At 57.2% G+C, this 17,235-nt stretch overlaps 1 protein-coding gene across 3 annotated transcripts in view; it reads left to right on the top strand.

Annotated features, from left to right (window-relative positions):
• The first annotated feature begins 9,258 nt into the window (after positions 1 to 9,258).
• The window catches only part of LOC137306362 (galectin-12-like), a 26,457-nt gene continuing 18,480 nt past the window's right edge, over positions 9,259 to 17,235 (top strand). The window contains exon 1 of one of the 3 annotated variants that reach the window (XM_067975515.1): positions 9,259 to 9,318. In XM_067975515.1, coding sequence (XP_067831616.1) covers positions 9,286 to 9,318 — 33 coding nt within the window. In that variant the 5' untranslated portion in view covers positions 9,259 to 9,285. Of the gene's footprint in view, positions 9,319 to 15,553; positions 15,881 to 16,624; positions 16,975 to 17,235 lie in introns of those variants that run through there. The other 2 variants (XM_067975514.1, XM_067975516.1) reach the window with 2 other exon arrangements.

The raw sequence follows: 17,235 nt of genomic DNA, 5'->3' as shown, positions 1-17,235 counted from the left end.
GGATGTAAAAGATCCCACGGCCACTATTGGAAGAAGAGCAGGGGGAGTTCTCCCCGGTGTCCTGGGCCAATGTTTATCCTCAACCAACCTCTATCCGGTCATCATCTCATTGCTGTTTGTGGGATCTTGCTGTGCGCAAATTGACTGTCGTGTTTCCTACATTACAACAGTGACTACACTTCAAAAAGTACTTCATTGGCTGTAAAGTGCTTTGGGCCGTCCTGAGGTGGTGAAAGGCCCGGCAGGAATGGGAGTTCTTTTCTCGACCCGTACCATAACCATTACACCACAAAACCCACCTCAGCCATTGGGAAGGCTCTCCTTGGACAGCAGGGCCCACAAGGACAGCTTGTGTAACTGGCCCCATTATCACAGCCACTCAGTGTCAAGAGAGCGGTTCATCCATAATTCATCTCTTCACTATTCCCAGACCTGCTGTAGCTACTTTTCACATGTTTAATTTAAGGGAGACAATCGTAAATAAAACATCCGAGGCCCTGAGACGCGGGAGAGAAGTGGGGAAAGGCCCCTCGCCGTCCCGAGCACACAGCCGAGCCCTGTCCCCCCACCCAGCGCCCACGGACACACTCATTCTCTCTCCCGCGCCCGCGCGCTCTCTCTCCCTCGCCCGCGCGCTCTCTCTCCCTCGCCCGCGCGCTCTCTCTCCCTCGCCCGCGCGCTCTCTCCCTCGCCCGCGCGCTCTCTCTCCCTCGCCCGCATGCGCACGCTCTCTCTCCCTCGCCCGCGCACTCTCTCTCCCTCGCCCGCGCGCTCTCTCTCCCTCGCCCGCGCGCTCTCTCTCCCTCGCCCGCGCGCTCTCTCTCCCTCGCCCGCGCGCTCTCTCTCCCTCGCCCGCATGCGCACGCTCTCTCTCCCTCGCCCGCGCGCTCGCTCTCCCTCGCCCGCGCGCTCGCTCTCTCTCCCTCGCCCGCGCGCTCGCGCTCTCTCCCTCGCCCGCGCGCGCGCTCTCTCCCTCGCCCGCGCGCGCGCTCTCTCTCCCTCGCCCGCGCGCGCGCTCTCTCTCCCTCGCCCGCGCGCGCGCTCTCTCTCCCTCGCCCGCGCGCGCGCTCTCTCTCCCTCGCCCGCGCGCGCGCTCTCTCTCCCTCGCCCGCGCGCGCGCTCTCTCTCCCTCGCCCGCGCGCGCTCTCTCTCCCTCGCCCGCGCGCGCGCTCTCTCTCCCTCGCCCGCGCGCTCTCTCTCCCTCGCCCGCGCGCTCTCTCTCCCTCGCCCGCGCGCTCTCTCTCCCTCGCCCGCGCGCTCTCTCTCCCTCGCCCGCGCGCTCTCTCTCCCTCGCCCGCGCGCTCTCTCTCCCTCGCCCGCGCGCTCTCTCTCCCTCGCCCGCGCGCTCTCTCTCCCTCGCCCGCGCGCTCTCTCTCCCTCGCCCGCGCGCGCTCTCTCCCTCGCCCGCGCGCTCGCTCTCCCTCGCCCGCGCGCTCGCTCTCCCTCGCCCGCGCGCTCGCTCTCCCTCGCCCGCGCGCTCTCTCTCCCTCGCCCGCGCGCTCTCTCTCCCTCGCCCGCGCGCTCTCTCTCCCTCGCCCGCGCGCTCTCTCTCCCTCGCCCGCGCGCTCTCTCTCCCTCGCCCGCATGCGCACGCTCTCTCTCCCTCGCCCGCGCGCTCTCTCTCCCTCGCCCGCGCGCTCTCTCTCCCTCGCCCGCGCGCTCTCTCTCCCTCGCCCGCGCGCTCTCTCTCCCTCGCCCGCGCGCTCGCTCTCCCTCGCCCGCGCGCTCGCTCTCCCTCGCCCGCGCGCTCGCTCTCCCTCGCCCGCGCGCGCGCTCGCTCTCCCTCGCCCGCGCGCGCGCTCTCTCTCCCTCGCCCGCGCGCGCGCTCTCTCTCCCTCGCCCGCGCGCGCGCTCTCTCTCCCTCGCCCGCGCGCGCGCTCTCTCTCCCTCGCCCGCGCGCGCGCTCTCTCTCCCTCGCCCGCGCGCGCGCTCTCTCTCCCTCGCCCGCGCGCGCGCTCTCTCTCCCTCGCCCGCGCGCGCGCTCTCTCTCCCTCGCCCGCGCGCGCGCGCTCTCTCCCTCGCCCGCGCGCGCGCGCTCTCTCCCTCGCCCGCGCGCGCGCGCTCTCTCCCTCGCCCGCGCGCGCGCTCTCTCTCCCTCGCCCGCGCGCGCGCTCTCTCTCCCTCGCCCGCGCGCGCGCTCTCTCTCCCTCGCCCGCGCGCGCGCTCTCTCTCCCTCGCCCGCGCGCGCGCTCTCTCTCCCTCGCCCGCGCGCGCGCTCGCTCTCCCTCGCCCGCGCGCGCGCTCGCTCTCCCTCGCCCGCGCGCGCTCTCTCCGCCCCCCGCGCGCGCTCTCCCCCTCCCGCGCGCGCGCTCCGGATCGCTCTCCCCCGCTCGCTCCCACTCACTCTTCCCCGCCCGCGCGCGCTCGCTCCCGCTCGCTCGCTCTCCCCCGCGCTCGCTCCCGCTCGCTCCCACGCGCGCGCTCTCCCTCGCTCTCACCCCGCACGCGGGCTCGCGCTCTCGCACACTGCCCGCACAAGTGCAGTAATCAGCAGTGATGGAACGTACATTTATACAGCGATATTGGTTCAGTATTCTGGCTTGAAATTGTTTTGGAATGAAAATTGAAATAAAATCAATGAAGCGAAATGGATTTAAGCCGAGTGTATGGGGAGCTGTGGAAATCCATTGTATTGACAATTACCAATAGTCAGAAGATAAACAAGGCTCTCGTCCCTCCCCTTACTGCTCCCATGGTTGCAGTATTGATACCGGTGTTGTTATTTTCTGAATTGCTGAATAAATATTTAGTGAGTTTTCAGTTGCGCCCATTATATACACAGCGTGACACCTGGGGCCAGCCGGGAATGCAGTTTTACTGGTTCCTGTCTGAGGGTATAGCGAGAGCTGGGCACTGACCCAGCTTCCGTTTGCACGAAACAGGCATGACTGTGACTTGTCTCTGCTGCAGACACAGCTCAGAGCATCAGACGATTGTCCGCAAAATAGCCTGACGTTCATCGGGAAAGATGGCAGCCGTCGGGGGAATGGCCAATTGTGTTGAGGGCCTCTGATGATTTTGTTCAGTGCCGGCTGTGGCTCAGTGTCTCTCTCTCGCCTCTGGGTCAGAAGCTCATGGGTTTGAGCCCCCAATCCACAGACTTGAGCCCCATTAGCCAGGCCGACACTCCCAGTGCCAGTGCTGAGGGAGCGCTGCACTGTCGGAGGGTCAGTACTGAGGGAGCGCCGCACTGTCGGAGGGTCAGTACTGAGGGAGCGCTGCACTGTCGGAGGGTCAGTACTGAGGGAGCGCCGCACTGTCGGAGGGTCAGTACTGAGGGAGCGTCGGAGGGTCAGTACTGAGGGAACGCTGCACTGTCGGAGGGTCAGTACTGAGGGAGTGCTGCACTGTCGGAGGGTCAGTACTGAGGGAACGCTGCACTGCCGGAGGGTCAGTACTGAGGGAGCGCTGCACTGTCGGAGGGTCAGTACTGAGGGAGCGCTGCACTGTCGGAGGGTCGGTACTGAGGGAGTGCCGCACTGTCAGAGGGTCAGTACTGGGGGAGTGCTGCACTGTCGGAGGGTCAGTACTGAGGGAGTGCTGCACTGTCGGAGGGTCAGTACTGAGGGAGTGCTGCACTGTCGGAGGGTCAGTACTGAGGGAGCGCCGCACTGTCGGAGGGTCAGTACTGGGGGAGTGCTGCACTGTTGGAGGGTCAGTACTGAGGGAGTGCTGCACTGTCGGAGGGTCAGTACTGAGGGAGTGCTGCACTGTCGGAGGGTCAGTACTGAGGGAGCGCCGCACTGTCGGAGGGTCAGTACTGAGGGAGTGCCGCACTGTCGGAGGGTCAGTACTGAGGGAGCGCTGCACTGTCGGAGGGTCAGTACTGAGGGAGCGCTGCACTGTCGGAGGGTCAGTACTGAGGGAGTGCTGCACTGTCGGAGGGTCAGTACTGAGGGAGTGCTGCACTGTCGGAGGGTCAGTACTGAGGGAGCGCTGCACTGTTGGAGGTGCCGTCTTTCGGATGAGACGTTAAACCGAGGCCCCGTCTGCCCCTCTCAGGTGGATGTAAAAGATCCCACGGCCACTATTGGAAGAAGAGCAGGGGGAGTTCTCCCCGGTGTCCTGGGGCCAATATTTATCCCTCAACCAACATCACTAAAAAAACAGATGATCTGGTCATTATCACATTGCTGTTTGTGGGATCTTGCTGTGCGCAAATTGGCTGCCGCGTTTCCTGCATTACAACAGTGACCACACTTCAAAAAAAAAGTACTTCATTGGTTGTAAAGCGCTTTGGGACGTCCTGAGGTGGGGAAAGGGGCTGTCGAAGTGGGAGTTCTTTCTTTACGTGTTTATGAGCTGCTACAGTAAGATTGGTGACCATCAGCGAGGGGTTAATGCCGGCAACTCGCGGTAACCATCGGAATACAGTAGGGAACTCCCACTGCACTACCGGGTAAAACCTTCAAAATACCATCCAGGTCCAGGCCTGAGGGAGCAGGTGGTGTCATAGTGCTTGGGTGGTTTTGTTTCTCAGTTGGTGCTCGATTTTTAAAAAAAAAACAAAAGCAAATGGCGGTTTGGTATTTGCCCGTAGGCAGGGCGGAGCCGTGGAGCAGGAGGATGCTGGAAGCGGATCAAGGAAATTGGACATCAGGCTGATAACATCAGAGTCGAGGGAGCGCCACTCGCTTTCTTGTGCAACCGATACGAGGAGGAGCAACTCATTGCTCCCGGGGTGAACGCCCCCCCTCCCCCCCACCACCACCACCGACGTGGAACTGGCCCAGTGTTGATCCTCGGTCTGTACTGGGTCAGCTAATGTTGGGAGCACTAGGATTGTCCAGGGGCACTGCTTGATGGGGGGCGGGCGGGGGGCTTGTAATCGCTGTCTCAGTGACCTCCCATTGCAACAGTAGTAAATGGATATCAGGTGGGGAGAGGCTTCGGTGCCTTCCCCCCATGGTTGAATAGCCGGCACTCATCGTCCAGGCGCACGCACATGGAGAGAGTCCGCGAGTGAGGTACAGGCGGTTGGCACCTGTGAAGAGGCGGGAGGCGGGAGAGGAGGGGAGAAATAATATTGGCTGCTGCATATTGTTGGCAAACAAAGGTTCCTACATCAACACTACGGGTCGGGTCGAACAGTTTGAGCTCGGCTCAGACGGTAGCACTCGTACCTCTGAGGCTGGTGCTTGTGGGTTCGAGCCCCATCACAGAGATTTCAGCACCTAATCCAGGCTGTCACTCCCAGTGCAGTACTGAGCGAGCGCTGATTGTGGTAAACAGGAGACTGGAATCTGTATAGGATTCTCTCCATCACTTCGTTCTATCAGACACTAAATATCACACACTAATGTGAGATTTGCACAGGCTAAATCAGCTAGTCGGATTTATTTACAATTAGAATAATATATGGAAGCGACATTACTAAGCACATTCTAGAAAATATAAGACAACCATATTTTAAGATACACAAATACAGACCGCCCCTTTCAGACCTCTGTGCCCCTTCTCCAGTCTCTCTGCGATCAGGTTACATTTCTTACACTGGCACTCTCTCCACGTGCAGAATCTCTGGTGTCCCTTCAGAGCCAACACGTACCCGTGATTCCTGCACTGGGCACACTGTTGAAACTAAAGCATCTCTTGGGATAACTCAGCATCTTGCAGTTCGAGGCTATCAACTGAAAAATGTAAGCCAAACACTGGCTGAGTCCTTCAGTCTTAAGAGTCTGAAATCCAGTGAAACTACAGCTCGGTTCAGTATTTCTACAATTGATGTGGAAATCTAGAACATCACCTGCCAACAATCTAATGAGGAGATGTGTTTGGTGGATCAATTCCATCATTTGCACCTTTTCATACATTGTAACTGGCTATCTTAACACAAGACAACAAGCAAAAATTATATATCTGTTTGACATCAAAAGCCAGAACTAACTACTTCTAAATGGAGAACATTTTTTAACGCAGCGAGTTGTGATGATCTGGAATTCACTGCCTGAAAGGGCGGTGGAAGCAGATTCAATAATAACTTTCAAAAGGGAAATTGGAGAAATACTTGAAGGGGAGAAAATGTGCAGGGGCTACGGGGAAAGAGCAGGGGAGTGGGACTAGTTGGATAGCTCTTTCAAAGAGCCGGCACAGGCAGGATGGGCCAAATGGCCTCGTTCTGTGATTGGAAACAAAACTCCAGATGCACAAATCTGCAGGGTAGAAGATTTCAAGCTTTAAAGAGAGGGGCCTCTCCGTAATTGGAATGAAGCAATTGAGCCCCTTTCAACTATAAACAGAAGACACAGGCTGCCCCATCCTGTAACCATTGACAGACCTGCTCTTAATTAACCCCCAACAGAGCACCGCTGATATTTTATAGTTCCGAAACAGAACTGCGGCCATCTGTAGCAATTCTAGTCCTGCGCTGGGCGAGATCGGTGGACCCAGCACCGACTCAATGGGTGCGCTGCCCGATTCTGAGCCATTCCCCCACCCGGGCTTTGATCCCCGGTCTCTGCCGAGATAGGGAACTTCAATTGGTCTCGGTGCCCGGTGGACTGGGGTTGGGGGCGGAGGGGGATAAGTCAGGCCAGGGTTTCCCGCTCCTGATCGGTACTCAGTGACCCCGCCCCCCCCCAACACCCCGCGTGCCTGTGGCTGGCAGGTGACCGCTCGGCTGTGATACCCCCCAAGGGCGAATAGCTGGCCGGTAGATCACAAGCGCGCCGGTGCTATCTGAAGCGGGTGGGGCAACAAAACAGAAATGCCTCTGCGCCAGTGACGGGGATGTACCGTTTGCGGGTCAGCTGCACGCACTCTTCGCTCCCCGTCTCCTCCCCTTCCTCCCCCCCACCACTCGCGGGCCTCTGACCCTGGGCCGGAACAGCTCATTGGCTCCAGCCCCCGACAGGCCCCAGCTCGCAATGCGGAGCTCCCTATTCCACGGCCCCATTAAGTCACACTCGTTGGGCTGTGACCTTAGTCACTCTTGCCCGATGGTCAGGCTGGTGATAACGTGACTCTGTAACTGAAGTGTAGTGCTGTACACACAAGCCCTTACTGCAGTGGACAGACTGATGTATTACCAGCGGCCGGCTTTAACTCAGGACAGTTCAACGAAACCCGATCGCTGTTTGTTGACAATTCAGCAAATATTTGCACAGTGTTCTATTACTTCCTTATATCACCGCTGTTTTTATTGAAAGTTTGCAGACTTGAGATTTATGCTTGCGACCAGCTTGAAAGGGGTGACATTGGTCGGCTGTGAAAGATGATCCAATAACTGAGTTCCCCGTTCGATCCCCCCGGTGACCCTGAATGCTCAGAATAAGGGGTCGCCCGTTTAAGACGGAAATGAGGAGGAATTTCTTCTCCCAGAGGGTCGTGAATCTTTGGAATTCTTTACCCCAAAAAGCTGTGGAGGCCGAGTCATTGAATACATTCAAGGGAGTCAAAAGATATGGGGAAAGGGCGGGAAAGTCGAGTTGAGGTAAAAATCAGATCAGCCGTGATCTCATTGAATGGCGGAGCAGGCTCGAGGGGCCGAATGGCCTACTCCTGCTCCTATCTCTTATGGTCTTATAAAGGCACCGCCCGGTGTGGCACACACCTTGAATGTTTCCAGCTCACTCCCCGCTCAGCTCTGCTCCCCCTCCCCCGTACCCTAACTCGCACCCAGTCCCGTTCACCTATCGCCCCCTGTGCTCGCTGACCTACATCGGCTCCCGGTCCGGGAACACCTCGAATTTAAAATTCTCATCCTGGGTTCAAATTTCCCTCCGTGGCCCTCGCCCCTCCTCCCTATCTCTGTAACCTCCTCCAGCCCTACAACCCTCCGGGATCTCTGCGCTCCTCCAATTCTGGCCTCTTGCCCATCCCCGATTTCCATCGCTCCACCATTGGCGGCCGTGCCTTCAGCTGCCTGGGCCCTAAGCTCTGGAATTCCCTCCCTAAACCTCTCCGCCTCTCTCTCCTCCTTTAAGACGCTCCTTAAAACCTCCCTCTTTGACCGAGCTTTTGGTCACCTGTCCTAATATCTCCTCATGTGGCTCGGTGTCAATTTCTGTCTGATCAACGCTCCTGTGAAGCGCCCTGGGAGGTTTTACTATGTTAAAGGTGCTGTATAAACACTAAGTGTTGTTACCTGCTGAATTAATGGGTCCTCTCCATTCTCACGGTGTGGGGGTGCAGGCAGACTGCGGACAGATGGCCAGAGTCTCCGGACGGTGCCCCCGATACGCTCACACCCAGGATCAGCGTTGCTGGACAGTGGTGCAGATCCCCGCTCTGGTGCCTGTCGGTAAACTGCAGGAGCTGCAGTGAGAACGAGCTCCTGTACAGCAGGAATGTTCGGCTGGCTGGCAGCAGACTGTGCAGGGTGGAGCCTTGCATCACCGGTTAAACTTAGTCACTGACAATTTCAGAAATACCCATCAAGAAAATGATATTTGTGCCGGAGAGAGCTCACCCCAGACGGGCACACACAAACGGACAGCTGGTCCACACTGAGTCACAGGTGCAGGCAGAGCCATAGATTGATACAGGTATAAACGCACATAAACACACACACTTAGATCCTCAGACAGAAGGGACAGGAGCCTCCCTCCCCCCTCCCAGTGACGCCTACTCTCGCCTCTGAGTCAGAAGGTCGTGGGTTCGAACCCCCACTCCAGAGACTTGAGCCCCGTAATCCAGGCCGACACTCCCGGTGCCAGCACCGAGGGAGCGCCGCACTGTCGGAGGTGCCATCTGTCGGATGAGACGTTAAACCGAGGCCCCGTCTGCCCTCTCGTGAACGTAAAATATCCCACGGCCACTATTTCAAAGAAGAGCAGGAGCAGTGTCCTGGTCAATATTTATCCCTCAACCAACTTCGCTAAAAAAACAGATGATCCGGTCATTATCACATTGCTGTTTGTGGGATCTTGCTGTGTGCAAATTAGCTGCTGCGTTTCCTACATTACAGCAGTGACTACACTTCAAAAAAAAAAGTACTTCATTGGCTGTAAAGCGCTTTGGGACGTCCTGAAAAGTGCTGTATAAATGCAAGTTCGTTCTTGCTTTGAGTTCAGTGACCAAACAGTTAATTCAATGATCCAAATGCCTTGGATTCAGCAGGTGTATGATGGCAGTCAGAACCCTGTAAACTGCATGCAAATTGCATTCTTCAGCTATCGCAGTTGTAATTGGAATCCAGATACTCACTTGTTCATCCAGTTCAGGCTGACCGTTTCGAAACAATTGAACCATTGAAAAAAACACTCCCAGGGCTTAAATCACTGCATGAACTCGGGCACTGATCCAAAAAATAACCCACAGCACCAGATTCAATGCTTCTCTTGCATGGAAGGTATATGTGGCAGGTATATGTGGCAGGTATGTCGATGGCTGGTCACGCTCTCTACGCACAGTGTCAGCAGTGGGTCGCACTCTCACCTCGAAATCACAAGGTCCAGAGACTTGAGGTCATAATTCAGGTCGACACTCCTTGTGCAGTACTGAGGGAGCGCCGCACTGTCGGAGGGTCAGTGCTGAGGGAGTGCCGCACTGTCGGAGGGTCAGTACTGAGGGAGCGCCGCACTGTCGGAGGGTCAGTGCTGAGGGAGCGCCGCACTGTCGGAGGGTCAGTGCTGAGGGAGCGCCACACTGTCGGAGGGTCAGTACTGAGGGAGCGCCGCACTGTCGGAGGGTCAGTGCTGAGGGAGCGCCACACTGTCGGAGGGTCAGTACTGAGGGAGCGCCGCACTGTCGGAGGGTCAGTGCTGAGGGAGCGCCGCACTGTCGGAGGGTCAGTACTGAGGGAGCGCCGCACTGTCGGAGGGTCAGTACTGAGGGAGCGCCGCACTGTCGGAGGGTCAGTGCTGAGGGAGCGCCGCACTGTCGGAGGGTCAGTACTGAGGGAGCGCCGCACTGTCGGAGGGTCAGTACTGAGGGAGCGCCGCACTGTCGGAGGGTCAGTACTGAGGGAGCGCCGCACTGTCGGAGGGTCAGTACTGAGGGAGCGCCGCACTGTCGGAGGGTCAGTACTGAGGGAGCGCCGCACTGTCGGAGGGTCAGTACTGAGGGAGCGCCGCACTGTCGGAGGGTCAGTACTGAGGGAGCGCCGCACTGTCGGAGGGTCAGTGCTGAGGGAGTGCCGCACTGTCGGAGGGTCAGTGCTGAGGGAGCGCCACACTGTCGGAGGGTCAGTGCTGAGGGAGTGCCGCACTGTCGGAGGGTCAGTGCTGAGGGAGCGCCGCACTGTCGGAGGGTCAGTGCTGAGGGAGCGCCGCACTGTCGGAGGGTCAGTGCTGAGGGAGCGCCGCACTGTCGGAGGGTCAGTGCTGAGGGAGCGCCGCACTGTCGGAGGGTCAGTGCTGAGGGAGCGCCGCACTGTCGGAGGGTCAGTGCTGAGGGAGGGCTGCACTGTCGGAGGGTCAGTGCTGAGGGAGCGCCGCACTGTCAGAGGGTCAGCACTGAAGGAGTGCCGCACTGTCGGAGGGTCAGTACTGAGGGAGCGCCGCACTGTCGGAGGGTCAGTACTGAGGGAGCGCCGCACTGTCGGAGGTGGTCATTATCACAATGCTGTTTGTTGGAATTTGCTGTGTGCAATTTGGTTTCCTACATTTCAACAGTGACCACACTTCAGTAATTCACTGGCAGTAAAGCGCTTTGGGACGTCCTGAGGTGGTGAAAGGTGCTTTCGAAATGGGAGTCTTTCTTTTTTCTCTAATTGCACTGCCCGCTGTCTCTCCCCCATCCCTGTCTCCTTCTCTCTCTCGCTGACTCGTTCTCATGAACCCCCAGAGATGTGAATGTATTTAAGGGTGTTGCGGTTTTGGGTTGTACATGGGATATTTTGCCCGGGTTCAGCAATGCCGATCGTTCTCATTCCCCCTTCTCCCCCGCAGTGGGACGCCTCATATTGAGGTGAATGAGAGCGGGATTGCACTGTGCACTCTCACTCTATATACCATTAGCTGGAGCGTATCCTGTGAACCATGTCTTTGATGGACAGACTAAACACACACACTGAGAGCCTGGGCTAGAAACCAACAGTGGGTTTCCTTTAACTTATCCCAAGCAAATGAACAGGATGCCATTCAAAGAAAGGGTGTGATAAACTTTACTACAGACGTAAAAGTAATGAACAGGCCATTCCCCTGAGTTTTATCTCTCTCAAACGTTCATTGAATCTTCGAAAACAGACGTTCGTGCCTTACATGGTGAAGCTTGTAACCAGCAGAGTTCGCACAGCCTGCTGCTAAAATCACTTAACCCCGACACGTAACTTAAACTCACCCACTGAGGGGTAACTGAGAAATACAGTCCCAACCACTCGGAAATTGTACCTAGTAAAACCCGTCCAACAAAGAGGATGAATGTCATCCGGGGCTCAGTGTCTCTCTCTCTCGCGCCTCGGCGTTAGAAGGTCGTGGGATCGAGCCCCCACTCCAGAGACTCGAGCCCCATAATCCGGGCCGACACTCCCCGGTGCCAGTACTGAGGGAGCGCTGCACTGTCGGAGGGTCAGTACTGAGGGAGCGCTGCACTGTCGGAGGGTCAGTACTGAGGGAGCGCTGCACTGTCGGAGGGTCAGTACTGAGGGAGCGCTGCACTGTCGGAGGGTCAGTACTGAGGGAGCGCTGCACTGTCGGAGGGTCAGTACTGAGGGAGCGCCGCACCATTGGAGGGTCAGTACTGAGGGAGCGCTGCACTGTCGGAGGCCCCGTCTGCCCCTCTCAGGTGGATGTAAAAGATCCCACGGCCACTATTGGAAGAAGAGCAGGGGGAGTTCTCCCCGGTGTCCTGGGGCCAATATTTATCCCTCAACCAACATCACTTAAAAAAACAGATTATCTGGTCATTATCACATTGCTGTTTGTGGGATCTTGCTGTGCGTAAATTGGCTGCCGCGTTTCCTTAATCACAACAGTGATTACGCTTCAAAAATACTTCACTGGCCGTAAAGCGCTTTGGGACGTCCTGAGGTGGTGAAAGGTGCTGCAGAAATACAAGTCTTATCAGTTTCGAGCTGCTCAGCCACTCTGACTGCATGCGTTGGCTCTGGCTGTTCAGTGATTGAACATCACAACTATTCTCCAGTTATGATCGTATCAGATTGATAAGTCAGGCACAGGCTGTCGACACCTTGCAGTGTTTTTGCACCCAGATCCAGCTGTCTGGTATCACGGGGATGAGAGTCTTCAGACATTGAGATGTGACTAAGAGTCTCTTAGAAGCACTGAGTTACGACAGAGCTCAGCGCTGGGTCATTAACCCTGTACGTGCTGACACTATACTGCGCCATTCAGCATGTCCCAGGGTGCTTCACCGGAACGTAAATCAGACTAAAATCAGACACCGAGCCACATAAGGAGATATTAGGACAGGTGACCAAAAGCTCGGTCAAAGAGGGAGGTTTTAAGGAGTGTCTTAAAGGAGGAGAGAGAGGCGGAGGGGTTTAGGGAGGGAATTCCAGAGCTTAGGGCCCAGGCAGCTGAAGGCACGGCTGCCAATGGTGGAGCGATGGAAATCGGGGATGGGCAAGAGGCCAGAATTGGAGGAGCCAAGAAAATAAGTGTCACACCGTCCCTTGTTTCATCCTCCCGCAAGCAAATCGGGTATTTTGTAAACCGTTCCCCACCTCGGATATTCGCCCTTGGGGGGAGGCCTCGCAGCCAAGCCCTGATCGCCTGCTCTCCCGATGCCCGTGCACTTGTACTTGTTTCGTTAGTGGATGGCTCTGGATAGAGATCGGAGGGGGAACCACTGGCTGATTCCACCACCCCGCGCCCCTCCCCAGCCCAAGGGCACTGAGACCAATTCAATGGAGGCGGGGGGGGTGGGGGAGGCAGAGCTCATCAGGTGCCGCCTCCCATGGTCGAGCGATGGGAGCCCTAGAGAAAGAGTGAGCCGCACATTACAGCACTGAATAATTTAAAGCTCATCCATTAGCCGCTGCGTGTTCTTGCTCATTCCCAACCGCAGCTGCTCCACATTCTGACAATCTGCTAAAACATTGATTCCGAGGAATTAATGGAAGTCTATAAAAAGCAGCTTCCTCCACAGTTCAGGCTCTGGGACGTCACAGCTCTGCCTCGAGAGGTGGGGGAGAGGTGGTTGCTGCTGTGGTGAGGCAGCTATTGCAAGGATATTGTGACTGCTCACCGATCAAACAAAATCTCCTAAACTCCAGGGAATACATAGAAATTACAGCACAGAAACAGGCCACTCGGCCCCACTGGTCCATGCTGGTGTTTATGCTCCACACGAGCCTCCTCCCTCCCTACTTCATCTCACCCTATCAGCATATCCTTCTATTCCTTTCTCCCTCATGTGTTTATCGAGCTTCCCCTTAAATCCATCTACACTATTCACCTCAACCACTCCATGTGGGAGTGAGTTCCACATTCTCACCACTCTCTGGGTAAAGAAGTTTCTCCTGAATTCCCGATTGGATTTATTAGTGACTATCTTATATTTATGGCCCCTAGTTCTGGTCTCCCCCGCAAGTGGAAACATCTTCTCTACGTTTACCCTGTCGAACCCTGTCATAATTTTAAAGACCTCTATCAGGTCACCCCTCAGCCTCCTCTTTTCTAGAGAAAAGAGCCCCAGCCTGTTCAATCTTACAAGCCAAGCTCAGAGAGTCCTGTCACAGGTTTCTTGAACATTGGATAGACTGCAGTCATCTCTCTCTCTCTCTCTCTCTCTCTGCCCCTTAACTTGCTAAAATGGTCGGCCAACGTCTGGAGGGTGGTAGAATGTTGGCCGGCGACCTCTGGCCTTTGCTCACTTCTCTCCCCCTCGGTCATCTGGCGAGGAGGTTCTGCACGAGGTAGAGGGGGGCCCTCGAGGGAAGTGACCCACAGCCCCAACACTTTGGGACGAAACCCTCGTAGTTTTGCGCAAAGGACCAGCAACCTCCCAGCAGTCACCTTGGACAAGACGGAGCTCCGACACCCGTGGATGTCCTACATGCCACTGTGAGGAACATGGCAACAGGAGGGAGGCCATTCAAGCCCCTCGAACCTGTTCCGCCATTCAATCAGATCATGGCTGATCTGTATCTTAACTCCATTTACCCGCCTTGGTTCCGTAACCTTTAATCCCCTCACCCAACAAAAATCCATCCATCTCAGTTTGAAGTTTCCAATTGACCCCCGGCCTCAACAGCTTTTTTTGGGGGAGAGAGTTCCAGATTCCCACTCCCCTTTGTGTGAGGAAGTGCTTCCTGACATCACCCCTGAACGGCCTGGCTCTAATTTTAAGGTTCTGCCCCCCTTGTTCTGGACTCCCCCCACCAGAGGAAATAGTTTCTCTCTATCGACCCGATCAAATCCTTTAATCGTCTTAAACACCTCGATTAAATCACCTCTTAATCTTCTGTACTGGAGAGAACACAAGCCTCGTCCATGCAACCTGTCCTTGTAATTTAACCCCTTTTAGCCCCGTTCATCAACTTGGAGCTAAGGCAGATAAACGAGAGTATTTTCTAAACACACTCAAGCCCCTCCCTGACCACCAACCCCAGTCACTCTTAAAAAAAAGAACTCACAGCAGGGCCAAGAGAATTTGGAAAAACTTGAGACCTTAAGGTGAAAATCTGCAGCCCCGCAGTGACTGTAACGACGTGTTTCTACTCAGCCTCCAGCTGAAAGTCAAAGTTTAAAAGCCCCCTGCCTCCTTTAACTTGGCCTTTGGGTTGAAGGGGAATTTGCCGGGGTGGGTGGTGAGAGGGGTGGAAGTTTGAATGGGTGCTGCAGCCCCGCCAGTCACCCAGAGGTGGCAGCACCGAGACCTCAGTGAGCTCAGCGTCACCACCTGCTGGACCTCAGTGGACGCTGCGCCCTGACCAAAAACCCCCGGAGCCGGGAGAAACAGGGAGAATTTGCATTTGTATAGCGACTTGCACCTCCTCAGGACGTCCCAAAGCGCTTCACAGCCAGTGAAGTACTTTTGCAACGTAGGCACCGTTGCAATACGGGAAAGGCAGCTGTCAGTTTGCTCACAGCAAACAGCAATGTGATAAATGACCAGATATTCAGTTTTAGCGATGTTCAGTGGTGCCGTATAAATGGGAATTGCTTCTTTATTGAACAGTTAGTGGGTGCATAGTCAGCCTGTTGAGTGGTTCAAGTTCCCTCCTCCTCCCTGCTGGCTGCCTCGTTGTCATTTGAAATGTTGGCTGGAAAGCCTCTGTGGGCTTGTTTTTGGGGGGGTGCCTGCAAGACCCCCCCCTCCCTCTGACCTCCCCCAGTCACTGCAGGAGGGTCTCTCCCCCCCCCTCACCAGTAGGGGATGGCAGAGCCGTGAGGGAAGACGACTGGGCCTTAATGGCAAGGCTGCATTTATTGGATGTATACAGGTGGTGAAAGGCTAGCTCAGTACAGATGGAGCCTGGGCGCTCCCGGGTGGTGCAGTGACCCACTTTTACTCACTTGCTGCTACAACACGGCCACAGGTCCCTTTAAGCAACAAAAGTCGCCTCCTCCTCTCAATGATGTAACCTGGCCTTGGAACTTGCTCAATGAGAAGCACCAGGCCGAGGCCTCGGGGGGGGGGGAACCATGGCAACCAGTCACTGCCTCCTCCCCACGGGAGTCATATGATCACAGGCGATGATGTCACTTCCCATCCTAGCCCAGCTGGCAGAGTGGGGGCCGAAGAAATGGGGGTTCGATGGTCAGCTCCCCTCCCCCTCCTCCCCTCCGTTAATTATAAATGGCAGCAGTGGGGTTGACCAAAGCATGTTGCTGGGTGAACGTGGAGGGCGTTAGGGCCCTGGGGGCATCTTATTTTGTGGTCACCGCCCCCCCCCCTCCCAGATTTATTGCCGGGGCCAGGTGGCGAGCGGAGAGATCTTTGACTGTGTGAGGCTCAGTGTCGAGGTGTTTTTTTGGCCATGTCCGCACTTGCTCCCAGCACTTTACTGCAGCCTCCAGTCTTCTACCCAGTGAGTCTGGCCGTGGGGGGAGGGGGCTGGAGGGGAGGGGGGTGGGGGAGGGGGCTGGAGGCTGGAGGGAGGGGGTGGGGGTGGGGGAGGGGGGTGGGGGGGAGGGGGGGTGGGGGTTGGGGGGTGGGGGGAGGGGGGCTGGAGGGTGGGGAGTGGCTGATGTTGGTTATAAGGCTCGTTCTTATAATGATGTTGGTCGAGGGATAAATATTGGCCCCAGGACACCGGGGGAGAACTCCCCCTGCTCTTCTTCCAATAGTGGCCGTGGGATCTTTTACATCCACCTGAGAGGGGCAGACGGGGCCTCGGTTTAACGTCTCATCCGAAAGACGGCCCCTCCGACAGTGCGGCGCTCCCTCAGTACCCGACCCTCCGACAGTGCGGCGCTCCCTCAGTACCGACCCTCCGACAGTGCGGCGCTCCCTCAGCACTGACCCTCCGACAAGTGCGGCGCTCCCTCAGCACTGACCCTCCGACAGTGCGGCGCTCCCCTCAGCACTGACCCTCCGACAGTGCGGCGCTCCCTCAGCACTGACCCTCCGACAGTGCGGCGCTCCCTCAGCACTGACCCTCCGACAGTGCGGCGCTCCCTCAGCACTGACCCTCCGACAGTGCGGCGCTCCCTCAGCACTGACCCTCCGACAGTGCGGCGCTCCCTCAGCACTGACCCTCCGACAGTGCGGCGCTCCCTCAGCACTGACCCTCCGACAGTGCGGCGCTCCCTCAGCACTGACCCTCCGACAGTGCGGCGCTCCCTCAGTACTGACCCCCGGGGAGTGTCGGCCTGGATTATGGGGCTCAAGCCTCAGGAGTGGGGCTCGAACCCACGACCCTCTAACTCAGGCGCGAGGCCTATTCTCCACAAATAAGTCCAGGCAGTGGGATATTCGACTGCGGAGGCAGCACCGGCTGATCCTGCCCTTGTCCGACAAACTTCCCAGAAGGAGTGGGAGCTGATTGTAACCAACCCCCCGTTCCCCCCATCCTCCCTGGGAGCGTGTGGGACCCCACCTCACGCTGAGTTCCCGACTGTCACGGCGCTGTTCCGAGGGGCACGCAGGGCGTCCGTCTGCCATCTTGGACACGGAACCGAGGTAACGGAATGAATCGCATACAGAAATGGTTTCGTGGGGCGGACGGACTGAAGGAGAGGTGGGGGGGCGGTCCAGGAGAGACTCCTCCTGACATAAGGAGCACCCCCAGAAAACCTGTACCCCAACCGAACGGCCTCCCCACCCCCGAGTAAGGAGGTGCCCAAGGGGAGTCTCAATCCGTCTCTCAGGTGGGTGGGGGGACTCGTCTGCCTCTGTGTTTCTCTCGCTCTCGCTCTGTCTCTCGCTCTGTCTCTGTCTCTA

This window comes from Heptranchias perlo, chromosome 43, assembly GCF_035084215.1.
Source record: "Heptranchias perlo isolate sHepPer1 chromosome 43, sHepPer1.hap1, whole genome shotgun sequence".
Taxonomy (NCBI): domain Eukaryota; kingdom Metazoa; phylum Chordata; class Chondrichthyes; order Hexanchiformes; family Hexanchidae; genus Heptranchias; species Heptranchias perlo.
Note: the sequence above shows the minus strand (reverse complement) of the source record. Positions and strands in the feature narration are given on the sequence as shown.